Genomic DNA, 15,069 nt, shown 5'->3' with positions numbered 1-15,069 from the left:
TACCACCCAAAATAAACCGAACCACTAATTTTATTTAATTATTCTCCTATTATCAAGAATATTTAGTCTTAGTGATATTGTTATCCTTTCACAACCCAAAATCTGGGTAGTTCGTGGCTTATTAATGAAGCAAATGGCTTCTAAAGCCTCGCAAGATAAATGCATTATACCATAAATACTAATAAATTTATTGCAGATTTCAAGTAGTGAAATTCATTGAAGGATGGTTTATTTAGTTATTATCCTATTATCAGAAATGTTTAATCTTAGTGATATTGGTATCCTTCAGCATCCCAAAATCTGGGTAGTTCATGGCTTATTAATGGAGCAAATGCCTGGTAAAGCGTTACACAATAAATACTAATGAAATTTATTGAATATTTCAAGTAGTGAAGTTCATTGAATAATGGTTTTAAAACCATTGTAACATTAACAGATATATAAGATTTCAAAGCAACCCATTAAAACTTCAGGTAAACAGGTTTCAGCGTCTATCGATTTGACTTGACGCGACTTGTTTACCATTCCACAAATATCGATAGCCACGAAGTTTGAGCTTTATCGTCCTTCTTGAGGTCCTGGAGTTAGCTTCGAGCTGCTGCTTTCAGCGGACTCCATATCTTTGGATCCGATGGAAACTATGGATAAATCTCCATACTCGATATCAATCTCCGACATTAGAGAAGTCTTACGCTCCTCAAGTTTGATAGCGTCCTTGAGCTCTGCGACGACCTCACTAACGTGCGGTCTAGCCGATGGTTCCGAATGAACGCATCGAATCGCTAATTTGGCAATGCCGGTGATGGATTTGATGTCGTAACTTATACCCAACCTCTTGTCAATGATTTCCGTTATTTTCCCACGATTTTCATCCATCTCCACATACGGTGTGACCTATAATTAAAACAGGGATAACTATTATTTTTAGTCTGCAGAAAAAGATGCACTACCATCATAATCTCTTGTTAATGTTAAATAAAATTCATGGTTAATGTTAAATAATGGGTCTTTGATAATCAGATTGCTTGCCCATCGAATAAGGTTCAGTTCCTCTCCACGTAGTTTTGTATCTATGGGCTGTCTACCGCAAATGATCTCCAACAAAACTACCCCAAAACTATACACATCGCTCTTCTCCGTCAACATTTGAGTGCTAAAATACCTGTCAAAACATGGCCTAAAAAGGTTAGCAAAGAAGTTCAAATGAAAATGAATTTTCCTCTGCTATTTGAAATTAATTTAATTGCTTCAGAATCAAGAATATTGCAAAGAATTGTATTTATTATATACTCTGGATCCAGGTATCCGAAGGTTCCTTTCACTGTAGTTGTAATATGAGAAGCCTCCCCATCAATTGTCATTCTTGAAAGGCCGAAATCGGCCAGTTTTCCATTGAAATTCTTGTCTAGAAGGATGTTTGCCGTCTTGATATCCCTATGAATTATCTTTGGAGTGCAACCAACATGGAGGTATTCCAGTCCTACAAACAGAGCAAGTGGATGAGATCAGAAATATGGTAATCAATAGATAGTGCTAACGATCTATATGACAAAAGATATAGAGTGACATTTCTTGAGAGAAAAGAGTTACCTTGTGCTGCATCTGAAGCTATTTTCAGCCTAGTTTTCCAATTTAAATGAGAAAGTTTTGCAGTAGGACCTGGAGGGGAAAAAAGGTGGTTAAATTTTTTCCATGCTCTAACTATTTAATATATATTAGATACCAATTACGAAAGTTAATTTTCCCTACTTTGGCTAGTTGATATCTAATGTGCACGAACCGAATCGAACATGTTTCTCAGCAATATATTTACCATAAAGGTGATCCTTTAAGGACCCTCCAGACATGTGCTCATAGACAAGCATAGGTTCTCTTGATTCATTACAGTACCCCAATAATGATACCAACTTCTTATGGTGGACTCTAGAAAGAAGATCAACCTGCTCATCCAGTGATCCAGTGAGGCTACGCATGAATTTCACTACTTCCTTGTTTACTCATGAGAGTAGCTAAACCACAGTCAATATGATAAGACATAATGAGATTCTATCGGAAAATTGAACCATATTTCATGCTAATTACCTCATTCAAGAACTCCTGAACTCCTTGTTTGGAGAACAGGGAGAGCACTTTTACCGCTATATCTGGTCCTTGCTCCAGTGTACCAAAGTAGACCGATCCAAAACCCCCTTGCCCAATCTTCTGACTGAAGTTTTGAGTGGCTGTCACTATCTCTTCTAGAGTAAAGGCGTGGGACTTTGTTGAATTTGACATTATAATCCTTGAATTGTCTGCACTTTATCAGCGGGAGTTAAATTAGGGCAGTCTTAGAGTTGTTTAATTTCTACTGGACACTCCTACCATGTATCATATTAAAAATAGTGAATTGAAGATATTTCTTGACCTTCTTCCACGGCATGTTTAGATTCTTTTTCCATGCTGCTGCTTTCTTTGCTCTTAGATTTTTTGCGATGCATTATAACACCCATTATCAACATTAAAACGATGACTCCAAGACTTCCACTTAATGTTGTTCCGAGAAGAAGCCTCAGTCTATCCTTGTTCGAATTTGAAGGGAGGTATAGGTAGCGGTTCCCAGTGTATCTGCAACACATCAAACGAACGAGACTTTGTGTCAAGTCGATTCAGACGGCAGCATCCATTGTATTTCTAGTAAAAGAACACTAAAGCTAATTTTGAGCCTGAAAATTATAATAGAATGCGAATCTGTGGTTGAACATAAGAAACACAAGCAATAAAATTTAGATTACCTGAAATTCAATGGCGGTTTGAGAAGTTGCGCAGGAATTACACCACTGAAGTTATTGTTGTCTAGGAACCTGCGATATTATTGTTCTCTATAAACTTTTGACCATAACAGTAAATAGACAGAAGGGGCTGTAGTATAATTTTAGTGCTAATTTTGAATAAAGTAATGACAGAGACGCGTACAACTCTGCAAGGTTTTTGAGTCCAGCGAGCCAGACAGGAATGGCACCGTTCAAGTTGTTGTTTTGTAGATTTCTGCACAAAAAATGAATTAAATGCTTTATTAAAATGATGATCAGTCCTGGGTTTCGTAGAAACGTAGAGTTTAGGGTTTAAGTTGAAAACAAAGTACTTACAGTCTCTCCAACATGGTTAAATTGGATAAATTCGGTAATGGTCCGGTCAGATGGTTATCAGCAAGTGACCTGGCAATGTCAATAAGAATGAATGAGTCCTACTTACAGTATGGCAACTTCATAAAGACCTTCCACACGGATGGATAAAATTCGCACAATTTAAATCTTTATTTGCCGTAGCTTAAATTTATGACGTTTTGGTTCGGTTTTTCTGTTATTTTTTTTATCGATTTCGCAGAGATTCAGTAAAGATTTGTTAAAAATTTTAGTGGGCTAAAGATATTGTTTAAGTAATTGAATTTGTTCTTTCATTAAAAACATATTTAAATAACACAAGTTGACCCCAAAAAAATTCATAATCTATTTTCAAAAATGCTAAAACTAGAGCACTAAATTCACCTCTTCATTTAAAAATATAATGAATTGTTTTGCACTTATTGAAAATTCAAAAAATTGGCATATTTTCAATAGTTAAAGAGCCCTATTTATTAAAAACATATTTTAAATAACAAAGCCACTTATTCCAAACCTATTTTAAACACCAAAACCCCACAATTTCACGAAAAATGTATTACCTGATTTCCCAACCCAAAAAAAACAAAACTAAAACACTGATTTCATTTCTTCATTTAAAAACATATTTTAAACCACAAAAACCAAAATTCGGAAGAATCAGAGTGACCCATTTTATTTTACATCTAGCTCCGAAGAACGTTCCTGAACATCTCAAGCACAGTCTACATTTAATTTCAATCAAAATTAGCGTGATGAGTGAAAAGAGATTGAAAATCAGGCTGCTGTGTTTTTCCATACAAAATTATAGCTTACGGGTGCACACAGATAACGCTAGAATTTACTTACAGGCTAACTAATGCAGTCATTTGTCCAATATTCTGAGGTATCGGTCCTATTAGATTCATTCCCGACAAATTTCTGGCAACAACATCAATGCCTAAGTTCCTGCAATTTCAACTAAAAATATCAGAACGGAAAAATTAAAATCAAGCTTACATTTCCGAAATCCTTCTAGCCGGTGAGCTTTTATCACAGCCGATTCCGTCCCAGACAACAAGGTAGCAAGGATCGGAAATCCAACTTCTTATGTCAAACCTGGTTTTGATACCTTCAAGAACTTCAACTGCAGGTTAAACACTACTTGGTTAGGCTTAATGCCATCAATTTCTATATGAGGAGCGTAATAGGCAAAGGGCACTTACCGTCTTCTCTGTATGTTGCCATATCCGTATCAACGAAAACGTAATTCTCAAAAGCGTTGAGTATGGGACCATGCATCGAATTAGGGGCCTTAACGAGTGCCAAGCTGTAATTTGTCACGTTTAACTGGAGTTGCACCTCCGATGCAGAATAATTTTGCACTATGGTAATGGGTTCAGCAAGTTCTGGTTGACCATTTATAAAAACCTCAAAAGATCTTGTTTCTGTCATGTTAAGCTCTCCTATATCTGCAAAATATAAGAGCATCAATGAATTGGTCCCTTCTCCTCCATTGATATTAAATGATATCGTGTCATTGATTGTTTCCCACGCCTTTTGCATCACAATAGCTGGAGGAAGGTCTTGCGTACTGTTTGTTGAAATTGCCGCTGGTAAACTTACAGTCTGTACAGAACCTCCAATAATCAATAAACCCGTACCTGATTTCCAGATGCGGTCGAAGTTGTCTTGAGGATACCTGCTTACCATTAAAAGTTATTTAATGCTGTTACTCATAAGAAATATCGCAACTGCACAACAGTAATGCATCAATTCGCACTTCAAAATTCACATATCACAGTCCCAACTTTTTAAGAATTACAAAGGAAACACAAAAACAAGCGATTTAAGGTGCGAACTGAGATTGAAATAGCCTGAAGAACTTGAATTCTAATTAGTTCTGACTTCAATGTTCTCTCACCACTGTTCAAATAGACATATAACGTCTGGAAATACACAGGCAAATGAATTGCAATGAATTTCAACACGATTGCTAGCTTAGAATTTACTGGGTAAAGCAATTTATATCTCTACCCACCTTACCGACGAATTTCCACCAACATAATATCTCGATTGTAATTTCAACATTCTTCCTGGTTTAGCCTCTGAATACATACCGCTCCGGAGGCTCCTCAACTCGATAGCATTGATAAAGGGATCATCAATCTCAGATGTTCTGATAAGGCAAATGTACAGCACAGTGCCTGCACTAACAAAGATCCTTTCAGAGGGCACTGTATTGGTATGGCTAATCGCTAGGTTTTTCTCAGTCAACAGACCCAGTGTTTCAATAGAAAAAGCGAAGCTGTTTGACAGTTGTGGAATTCCGGTGTAATTTCCAACGATAAACCATAATCTTAAGAGGTAAGGCACTTGGGGTTCCACAGGCAATTGATAGCAAGACTTATTGAGAGGCTTTGGGAAAAACCGTAGACTTTGCAAGTAAGACGGCAACTCTGTCTTTCCCGTGTTTGCTGTCTGGCCGAAATTCATGTATTTAGCGTCCGGAACCCATGTTATATTGTTTTCGTCTGTGTAATCTGTTTTGCCCCCACAATCGATACTGAGAAATCCTGCTGCCTCAAAGGGTATCTTGTCAAACAATGTACAAAAAAAAATGAAGTATCAATGAGCAAAAACACGAAATTTTAAGAGTGATTCGAAAATAACCAAAATTCAACATATCCCAGTAACTGTTTTCACATGAGTTGTTTATATTTAGAATTAATCACCTGGTTGAGCAATAACAGTCAATAAATGAGAAAGCAACGTCATAGCCATCCAACCAGCCGATTTGCCAGAACCGATTTTTGCCATGATTGCACTAATCATTTAAATTGCTACCTCATTCTAACAGCGAATAACTGTACATCGCAAACGTGAACTGGAAACATACAGATCGCACTAGATCCTGAAAGCGGAATTGTTTCTGTTATACATTTTTTCAACCGTCGGCCCTGCAGAAGGGTCCGGCCACACTCTGCGTGTATCTTCCTTGTAATGATGCATCCGTCGAAATCTGACGCGTCCTTTGGGATGTGAATTTGCCCACAGAAAATACAGACTTTCCGCTAACGTCAAATTGACCAAATATAAAATTTATTTGAAATTATGTAAAATTTCGGGTGTCGTCGTCAACTATATATAGATTAATTAAAATGAGATTTTTCATTTGCAAAATAAAATTTTACAAATGATGAAGATGTGATGACGGAAAAAAACTTTCTCAATAAATTTATCGATATGACATAGTCCATCGTCAATATATCATAGTAAAAAAACCATTACTCAGGACATTTGTTTATATAATTTTTTTAATTAATTAATTTAAATAAAATAAGAAAAATAACATACTTATTTTTTTTACATTCTATAAAAATTAAATCCTTAATATTAACCAAATAAATATCAATAATTAATATAAAATTTAAAATAAACTGATTTAAAATAAAATTATAAAAAATAAAACAAAAATTAAAGCTTGAATTTATGTTGTAGTTTAATTAATTTCAATTTTTTATGTAGTTTAATTAAATTTTTAAATTGAAATTTGATGATATTATTTTTAATATATCATTTAAATCCTTAATATTAACCAAATAAATATCAATAATTAACATGAAATTTAAAATAAATTATTTAAAATAAAATTAAAAAAATAAACAAAAATTAACCCTTTAATTTATGGTGTAGTCTAATTAATTTCAATTTTTTTATGGTGTAGTTTAATATTTTTTTAAATTGAAATGTGATGATATTATTTTTAATATGTGATTGTATTTAAAAGGAATTCAATCTATTAAAGAACTATCAAAGAATCAAAATCGAATAAACTAAAATTAAAAGGGTTTATTAAATTGCAGAAGTTGAAACTACAACGGCATCTTACTAAGTTGATAGATAAAATTAACCGTTCCTTCTTTTTAATTTAAAAAAAAATAATCATCAACGACAATGACCACATTTAAGCAAAAACTTAGGAATACATAACACATGATGCTTCATTTGAAATTGATGTTATTGACCATTAAAGACCCACCGTCCATCAAACTTTTCGACACAAGGAAATTAAACCTACATTGACCAAAAAAAAATGCTTGATACAATTTTGTGGTGTAATTAACTGAAATCGACTTTCTCTCTGGGGGTAAATGTGTTTCAAAACAATCCGTCTTCAAAACAATCCTTTTAACTCTCAGTAAAAATACTTGTTCTTACGGTAATAAAATTTCACTTTATCTCATACCACATAAAATACTTGCTCTTAAGCTAAATAAAATATCACCTTATTTGTTACCACCTGAAAGATTTAGGCAAGATTTAGGCAGAAGACTTTGAGTTGTGGAGATTAAGTAAAAATACATGAAAATTTATATGGAGATTGTTGGCTTTTTATCATCTAAATAAAAGTTTTTACTGTGATTTACACTTCACTAAGAGTTGGTGTAAAGTGTGAATCAGTAATGGTTTCTTTTCAGCGGGACATCACAATTTGCTCCACAATTTTATCCTCTTGACTTCTCATACTAAACTAAAGAGTTATACCTATGTATATTCAAATATACAAGTTTTTAATTCATTTTGTAAAAAAACATGATTTTCTGAATTTGTTGATGTTGCCGAGCGTAAGTAAAGTTGTCAAATAAATGTTTGACGATACATTTTTACCAACCCTTCATTAAATGTCTATTAGTTCTTAATTGTTGATGTGTTCCTAAATGGGGAGTTTTTGCTTCTACATAGAACATTATTTAACCAATGTACTTCAGCTTACAAAGAAAAATCTGCAACCTACAAACAAAATCTACTTGGTTGATTTACACTTGTACCACAAGTAGAAAAATTTGCAACCTACAAACAAAATCTACTTGGTTGATTTACACTTGTACCACAAGTATGGTTGTTGTCAGTTTACATGGTGGTTGTGATTATCTTTTCAACACCTCCCCCTTAATCACAACTGCCATCATTGACAATTCCCAAAGATCTTTGAGATAAACAAATTTTTCACGTGCCAATGACTTTGTGAATATTTTTGCAAACTCTTCTTGTGACCTGCTTGCCAATGACTTTGTGAAGATCTCTGCAAATTGTTCATGTGACCAGCAGTAATGCAACACAATATCAAAACTATTAATCAATTCTCTAATAAAATGATATTTAGCATCAATGTGTTTGGTCCTCTTGTGCAAAAAAAAAATCTATTGATATGGCAATTGCGGAATTTTTATTGCAAAAAATAGTTGTTGTTCCCTCTTGTTCATGGCATAAATCCCTCAACATTCTTCTCATCTAAACTGCTTGACACATTGTTGCTATTGCAACGACAGATTTATCTTCTGGTGTTGACAATGACACTATCGGTTGCGTCTTGGAGGCCCATGAAATGACTCCCAAACTTGAATGAAAAACATATCGTGGCGTGCTCTTTCTATCATCAACACTTCATGTCCAATCACTATGAGTGTAACTAACCAACCCAAAATCATTTGTTTTGGTGTGCAAACATACTCCTTTGTCCCATTCACATGCCTTAAAATCATTTTGGCTCTTTGTCAATGTGTCTCCTTGGGTGTCTCCATGATCCTTGACACCAAACTCACTCCATAAATTATATTAGGCCTAGCTACTATCAAATACATCAAAATTTCCACCATACTTTTGTATAATGTCGGGTTGACATTGTTGCTGCAATCTTCTTTTCTCAAGTTCAACCCCATGACAATTGGAGTTGATGTGGGATTGTTTTTCTTCATATTAAACTTCTCCAAAATGTCTGCTACATACTTTGCTTGGGAAATAAAAATACCATTTTCTGTTTGCTTCATTTTTATGTGCAAAAGGTACCTTAACAACCCCAAGTCAGTGATTTCAAACTCACTTTCATGACTTCTTTGAAATCAACGATGAGGAAATCATCACTCTCTGTAAAAATAAAATCATCTACATATAAAACAACAATAATAAGCTTACCATCACTCCCTTTGATGTAGAGAGTAGGCTCACCGTCACATTTGTCGAAACCATTGTCCATCAAGTAAGCATCTATCCTACTATATCATGCACACGGTGATTGCTTCATCCAATAAAGTGATTTCCTCAACCTGTACACCTTTTCTTCTTGGCCTTCTACCTCATAACTAGGTGGTTGCGCAACATATACTTCCTCTTTCAGCACTCCATTCAAGAATGCTGACTTTATGTCCATTTGATACACTTTCCATTTATGTTGCACGGAAATCGACAACATTATAAGCACTACCTCCATCCTTGCAACTAGCGTAAATCTCTCTGCATAATATCTTCCATGTTGTTGCTTGTATCCTTTGACAACTAGCCTTGCTTTATGTCTTTCAATCTTTCCTTCAACGTTTCTCTTGGTCTTATAGACCCACTTCACTCCAATGACTTATTTTCCTTGCAGAAGGTCCACTAACTCCCATGTGTCATTCTTTTCTATTGCTTCTATTTCTTCATCCATTGCGACAACCCATTTTCTTCTTTGACTGCATACTAAAAATGGATTGGGTCACCTACATGAAAAAGCAATGCAAATAAGGAATTCGGACTAACAGTACTAACAAATTCATTTTGTTTATAAATTTAACTTGAATTTCTAAATTTTTATCTTCTTATACTTGCGAAAGATGGGCTTAACATGTCACTTGATGTTGTGCTTGAGGTAGATGATGTTGCAGGTCTTTGCTATGTGCTTGGAGTGGTACTTGCGTGACTGTGTGACATTGTCCTATCATTTGTGTGACGGTGTCACTTGTTGACTACTTTGTTGCACTTGAATAGGAGTAGGAGGAGTCACCATTGAGGAATTTCTTGTTGCGGTCAATTCCTATTTGTCTTCATGTAATATACATGTTTCCACATTGATTGTCTTCTCTAAACTTCCATCCCATGCTTCCTCTTCTATAAACTGCACACCTTTGTTGTTTATGACCTTCTTGGTTAATGGATTGTAGAGCTTGTATGCCTTGGAATCATCACTATATCCAACAAATTTGCATTTCTCCCCCTTTTTTTCCAACTTCTTTCTTAACTCATCGGGGACATGTTCATATGCCACACATCCAAATACTTTCATGTGAGTGACACTATGCTTTCTTCCACTCCATGCCTATTCAAGAACCATATTCTTGACACTTTTAGTTGGATACCTATTAATGATATATGTTGCACAAGCAACAACTTTATCCCAATGGTCACTAGAAAATGCTTTTCCTTTAACATACTCCTTGTCATTTCCATAATAGTCTTATTCTTCATTTCCATGAAAACATTTTGCTGAGGTGTATACCTTGTAAATTTCTTGTGAATTCGATGCTCCCTGAAAAATCTAAGGAAGTCATTTGAGATGTATTCGCCATCTCTATCAGTGCTCAAAAATTTGATATAGTGTCCACTTTGCTTCTCAACAAGAGATTTGTATTGGCGGAAGCGCTCAAACACTTCACTTTTCTATTTTAGGAAGTAGACCCATGTATTCCTTGTATAATCATCTATGAAAGTAAAAAAAATAGTAGTTTCTACAAATTCAAGTCAAAAAATAGTAGTTTCCACAAATTCATGGTGTTTGCATTGGTCCACATAAATATGAATGGACAATCTCCAAGGGTCCTTTTGCCCTTATTGACGTTCCTGCTGGAAATGTCTCTTTATGTTGTTTTCCCAAGATGTATCCTTCACATAGGCTATATGTTTTTCTATGAGTGGCAATCCCTTCACCATGCCTTTCCTATGTAGCAAATTCAAACCTCCAAAATTAAGGTGACCAAATCTCAAATTTCATAACCGGTTTTCATATTTGACCTCTTCTTGAAAGTTTACTTGTGTGACAGCTGTAACTTTTCTTACATCCTGTTGTGAATTCATTAACAGTTGTGCTTGGGCACCTTCTTCCTTCAAATCTGGATTTATCTTTAGGGGAAACAACCTATTACTTGTCATTTGAACTTTTGCAATCAGTTGTCTGGTTAGAGACTTATACAAAATTGTGCACTCTTCATTTTTGAAAGAGACATTGTAGCCCTTTTGCATGAGTTGTCAAATGCTTATGAGGTTATGCTTCAAACCAAGGACAAAATAAACATTTGAAATGTAATTCTTCTCCCCCTTCTTTGTTAGAATATTGGTTCTTCCTTTTGCCATGACAAAGACTTTGCTATCAGTCCCTAATGTCACTTTATATTTCACACTTTCATCTAAATTGGAAAACATTTATATTTTCCCTATCATGTGGTTGTTTCACCCTCAATCTAGAAACCATACATCCCTTTGTTTTTCTTGTCCTACATTACAAGCTAAAAACATGTTATCTTGGTTCTGATTTTCTTTTGTGAAATTTGCACTTGGTTTATTACTTATGTCATGTTGATTCTTTCTACATTCCTTTGCATAATTACCATACTTCTTACAATAATGACATTGAACTTGAGATTTATCATACCTCCGACCTTGTGATTGATTCTAGCTTGGGACTTGACTTGAAGTTTGATTGCTACCCCTTCCACTTGAGCTTGAAGGGATGTCTCTTCCACCTCTGTGTGGGATTCTGCCTCTTCCTCTAACATTTGATCTTCCTTTGACTCTATGTTGACCAAATGAAACTTGTGTCTTGAAGGCATGCTCCAATGAGGAGCTTGTTGCTCTATTGAGTCTATGTTCATGATAAATTAGTGATGCATGAAGCTCATCCACTAAAAATTGTGACAGATTATTTGTCTCTTCTATGGCCACAACAATGGAACTAAACCTTGTTGGTAGACTTCTCAAAAAAATTTCAGCTATTCTCTTTTCCTAAGTGTCTCACCATGAGACCTGATTTGAGTAACTAGTCCAATTACTTGTGTAAAAAATGAGTCTACATTCTTAGACTCTTTCATACAATTGTATCAAAATTTCTCCTTAGAATTTGTATTTTTTTTGTCTTCATGTTTTCCATGCCTTGGTAGGCTCTCTAGAGGGTATCCCATGCTTTCTTCGACTTCATTGCTGCTGCAATCCTTGGGAAAAAACTTTCATGAACTCCTTGAAAAACATAGAAGAGGGATTTTGAATCCTTCTTCATGTTGTCCCTCAACAAATCCTTGTCTACTTGTGAGAATGCATTGGATCCTTCTTCATGCTGTCCATCAACAAATCCTTGTCTACATGTGACAATGCATTGTATATTGTTGCATCTACTAGTTCTTGGAAGCCATTCTCCACCAAATCCCAAATATCTTGGGAAGAAAACAGAGCCTTTGTTGTTATAGCCCAGTAGGCATAATTTTTTCCATTAAACTGAGGTATTTGAGGATTATTCAAGCTTTTGTTTTATGCTTCCATTTTAAACTATAAAGGTAAATATGCTAAAAAAAATCCTCCTTCAAAACAATCTTTAACTCCTAGTAAAAACACTTGCTCTTACACTAATAAAATTTCACCTTCTCTAATACCAAATGAAAGATTTAGGTAGAAGAGTTACACTTACTCTTACACAAATAAAACTTCACAACTAAAATGGAGCTAAAACTGAAGCAAATTTAGGCACAACAAAACAGAGTAAAATAGAGTAAAATTGGGAGAAACAAAATAAAACTTTGGATTATAATTCTAATATATGAAAATACATTCATATGGAGACTGCGGCTCCTTCAACAAGTGAAATAAAAGTTCTTATACGATTTACATTTTACTAGAACTCCAATTTACACCACCAGGAGTTCCAAAGCAACAAAACGTGAAACTAAAATAAAGACTTTTACCCATGTATATTCAATCATACAAATTCACATACAAGTTTTTAATTCATTAGTTCATGATAGAGTAAAAAATTAAGACACAGGATGGACCATTTGTACAAAAACATGACAGAGTAAAAAATTATATGAACTTGCAGATGTTGAGGAGTGTAAGAAATAGTTGCTTGATAAATGTTTGACCATACATTTTTACCAACCCTTCATTAATGTCCATTTGTTCTTAATTATTGATGTGTTGGGGAATGAGGAATTTGTACTCCTACTCGCAACTTCATTTAACCCATATCCTTCAGCCTGCCAAGAAAAATCCACAACATGCAAACAAAATCCAATTGATTAATTTACACTTATAGTTGAAATTAATTTTACAACAAAATAAATTTTATTACAAGATCATCAATACAACATAGTCCATCATCAATATAACATAGTAAAAAACTATTACTCATAACATTGGGTTATATATATATTTTTTTAAATTAATTAATTTAAAAAAAATAACATAATTTATTTTTGCATTCTAAAAGATTAAATCCTTAATATCAATCAAATAAATATTAATAATTAAATTAAAATTATAAAAAATATTTAAATTAAAATTATAAAAATGAAAATAAAAATTAACCCTTTAATTTATGGTGTAGTTTAAATAATTTTTTAAATTGAAATTTGATGATATTATTTTTAATATGGCATTGTATTTAAAACGAATTCAATTTATTAAAGAAGTATACAAGAATAAAAAATGATTAAATTGAATAACCTAAAATTATAATTCTCGATAAAAGAAAAATGTCTCATTAAAGATAAAAGTGTTTATTAAATTACAGAAGTTGAAACATAAATTGCCCAAGGAAAGATACTTCATACAATTTTGTGGTGTAATTAACTGAAATCGACGGGCGTGGGCCTCGGGAGAGCGCATTTGAAGATAGAATATTAGTATACATCATTTTTTTCCCAAAGTTCAATGAAATATATATATTTTTTTTAAATTTTAATGAAATAAATTGATTAGGAGTTGTTAAGTGGAAAAATTTGAGGTGAAATTTTGAATTGTGTTATTTAAATTAGTTTTTTAATTGTATATATAGATTGAGCACCCTCCAAAACCCTTAGAGCACTTTGATTGCACAGGATTAATAATGGACCTTGTGATTTCAATAAATTCCTGCCAAAGAAATTACCCCTAAAAAACCCACCGTAAAAACTTCCAAAAAATCGCACTAAAAACAACTCCAAATAATTATTAATTTTGTAACATTTAAAAATACAATAAGTTCAACAAAATAAGTTTTATTACCAATTTAAAAATTTCACATTATTTAAATTTAATAGGCTTAAAATTTTTATTTTAATTATTTTAAATTAATTTATATATTTGAATATTAATTAATTTTTTAAAATAATTTTAAAATTTGTTCATTAAATTGGGGAAAAAACTATTATATTTTTTTCCACCCAAAAGCATGACTTCAAAAATCACTTTTTAAATTTAATATTGTAATTAAATTATTTATACTATAAATAAATACGTTACGATTAGATTTTATTGTCTTATACTTTGGTTTATCAATGTTGAATAGAATTATTATCTTTTTCTCCAAAATTATAATCATGTCTGAAGATTAGCATTATTGAATAAAGATAATGCTATTTATACTTACCCAATTTGACAAATACAATTGGTTTCTTTATATAATATCTTCAACGCTTAAGAGATAAATAAATATTGTATGGAGAATGGTTAAGGTCTCCATAGGTGCGGGGTTTTATAATAGGAAAGGGGATAATGGATGACACGTGTAGTTGATTGGTTATTTTGAATACACAGTAATAAGGGTATGATATTCTTTAATTTTCATATAGACCTCATCTTTTTCTATACCATGAGGTTGAAAACCTAAATGTCTCATTTAGCTATTATGGAAAAATATACCAGTGGTGAAATGTAATGATATTGAAAAATTGCTAGATCCTAAGGGTCCGTGTGAGGATTTTAGTTAGGAATTTAAGTGGCTTTAAGGATGCAATTCAAGTGTGTGATGACCTCGGGAAAATGTAAATATTTAAATTTGACTGTGGTAAAAGACAGAATTAAGAATAACATTGGAAGAATGTTTGTTTTTAAAAAAAAAACCTTAATAGTATTTCTTTCTATTTTATATGTGCATTAAAATATTCTAATAAAGAAA

General features: G+C 33.3%; 1 protein-coding gene across 4 annotated transcripts; it reads right to left on the bottom strand.

Moving 5' to 3' along the window:
• Nucleotides 1-371: 371 nt before the first annotated feature.
• Nucleotides 372-6,185, bottom strand: LOC149188287 (putative LRR receptor-like serine/threonine-protein kinase At1g67720). 4 transcript variants are annotated; one of them, XM_089411632.1, is made up of 16 exons: nucleotides 5,852-6,185; nucleotides 5,158-5,692; nucleotides 4,781-4,818; nucleotides 4,343-4,588; nucleotides 4,137-4,263; nucleotides 3,987-4,058; nucleotides 3,126-3,194; nucleotides 2,953-3,024; nucleotides 2,772-2,840; nucleotides 2,405-2,604; nucleotides 2,083-2,291; nucleotides 1,814-1,940; nucleotides 1,591-1,659; nucleotides 1,291-1,480; nucleotides 1,030-1,162; nucleotides 372-894 (listed from the first exon to the last, which is right to left on the bottom strand). In XM_089411632.1, the coding sequence occupies exons 1-16, from the start codon at nucleotides 5,949-5,951 to the stop codon at nucleotides 559-561; spliced, it is 2,592 nt and encodes an 863-aa protein (XP_089267758.1). In that variant the 5' UTR covers nucleotides 5,952-6,185; the 3' UTR covers nucleotides 372-558. The 4 variants fall into 4 exon arrangements, with proteins under 4 accessions (XP_089267758.1, XP_089267755.1, XP_089267756.1 ...); XM_089411629.1 differs by having other exon boundaries at nucleotides 4,343-4,818; XM_089411631.1 differs by having other exon boundaries at nucleotides 373-894; nucleotides 4,343-4,818; nucleotides 5,158-5,711; nucleotides 5,852-6,184.
• Between the last annotated feature and the right edge of the window lie 8,884 nt (nucleotides 6,186-15,069).

This window comes from Pinus tabuliformis, chromosome 3_1 (assembly GCF_031772625.1).
Source record: "Pinus tabuliformis cultivar Carrire ecotype Pingquan chromosome 3_1, CPIR1, whole genome shotgun sequence".
Taxonomy (NCBI): domain Eukaryota; kingdom Viridiplantae; phylum Streptophyta; class Pinopsida; order Pinales; family Pinaceae; genus Pinus; species Pinus tabuliformis.
This window is presented reverse-complemented; position numbering and strand designations above follow the sequence as displayed.

What these genes read in the sequence shown, in the direction of transcription:
- LOC149188287 (XM_089411629.1), bottom strand. Translation starts at nt 5,951, where the DNA reads ATGATTAGTGCAATCATGGCAAAAATCGGTTCTGGCAAATCGGCTGGT. An exon ending in GGCAACATACAGAGAAGACG is followed by an intron (nt 4,264 to 4,342) that starts GTAAGTGCCCTT and finishes TTTAACCTGCAG; the next exon opens with TTGAAGTTCTTGAAGGTATC. An exon ending in TAAACATGCCGTGGAAGAAG is followed by an intron (nt 2,292 to 2,404) that starts GTCAAGAAATAT and finishes GATAAAGTGCAG; the next exon opens with ACAATTCAAGGATTATAATG.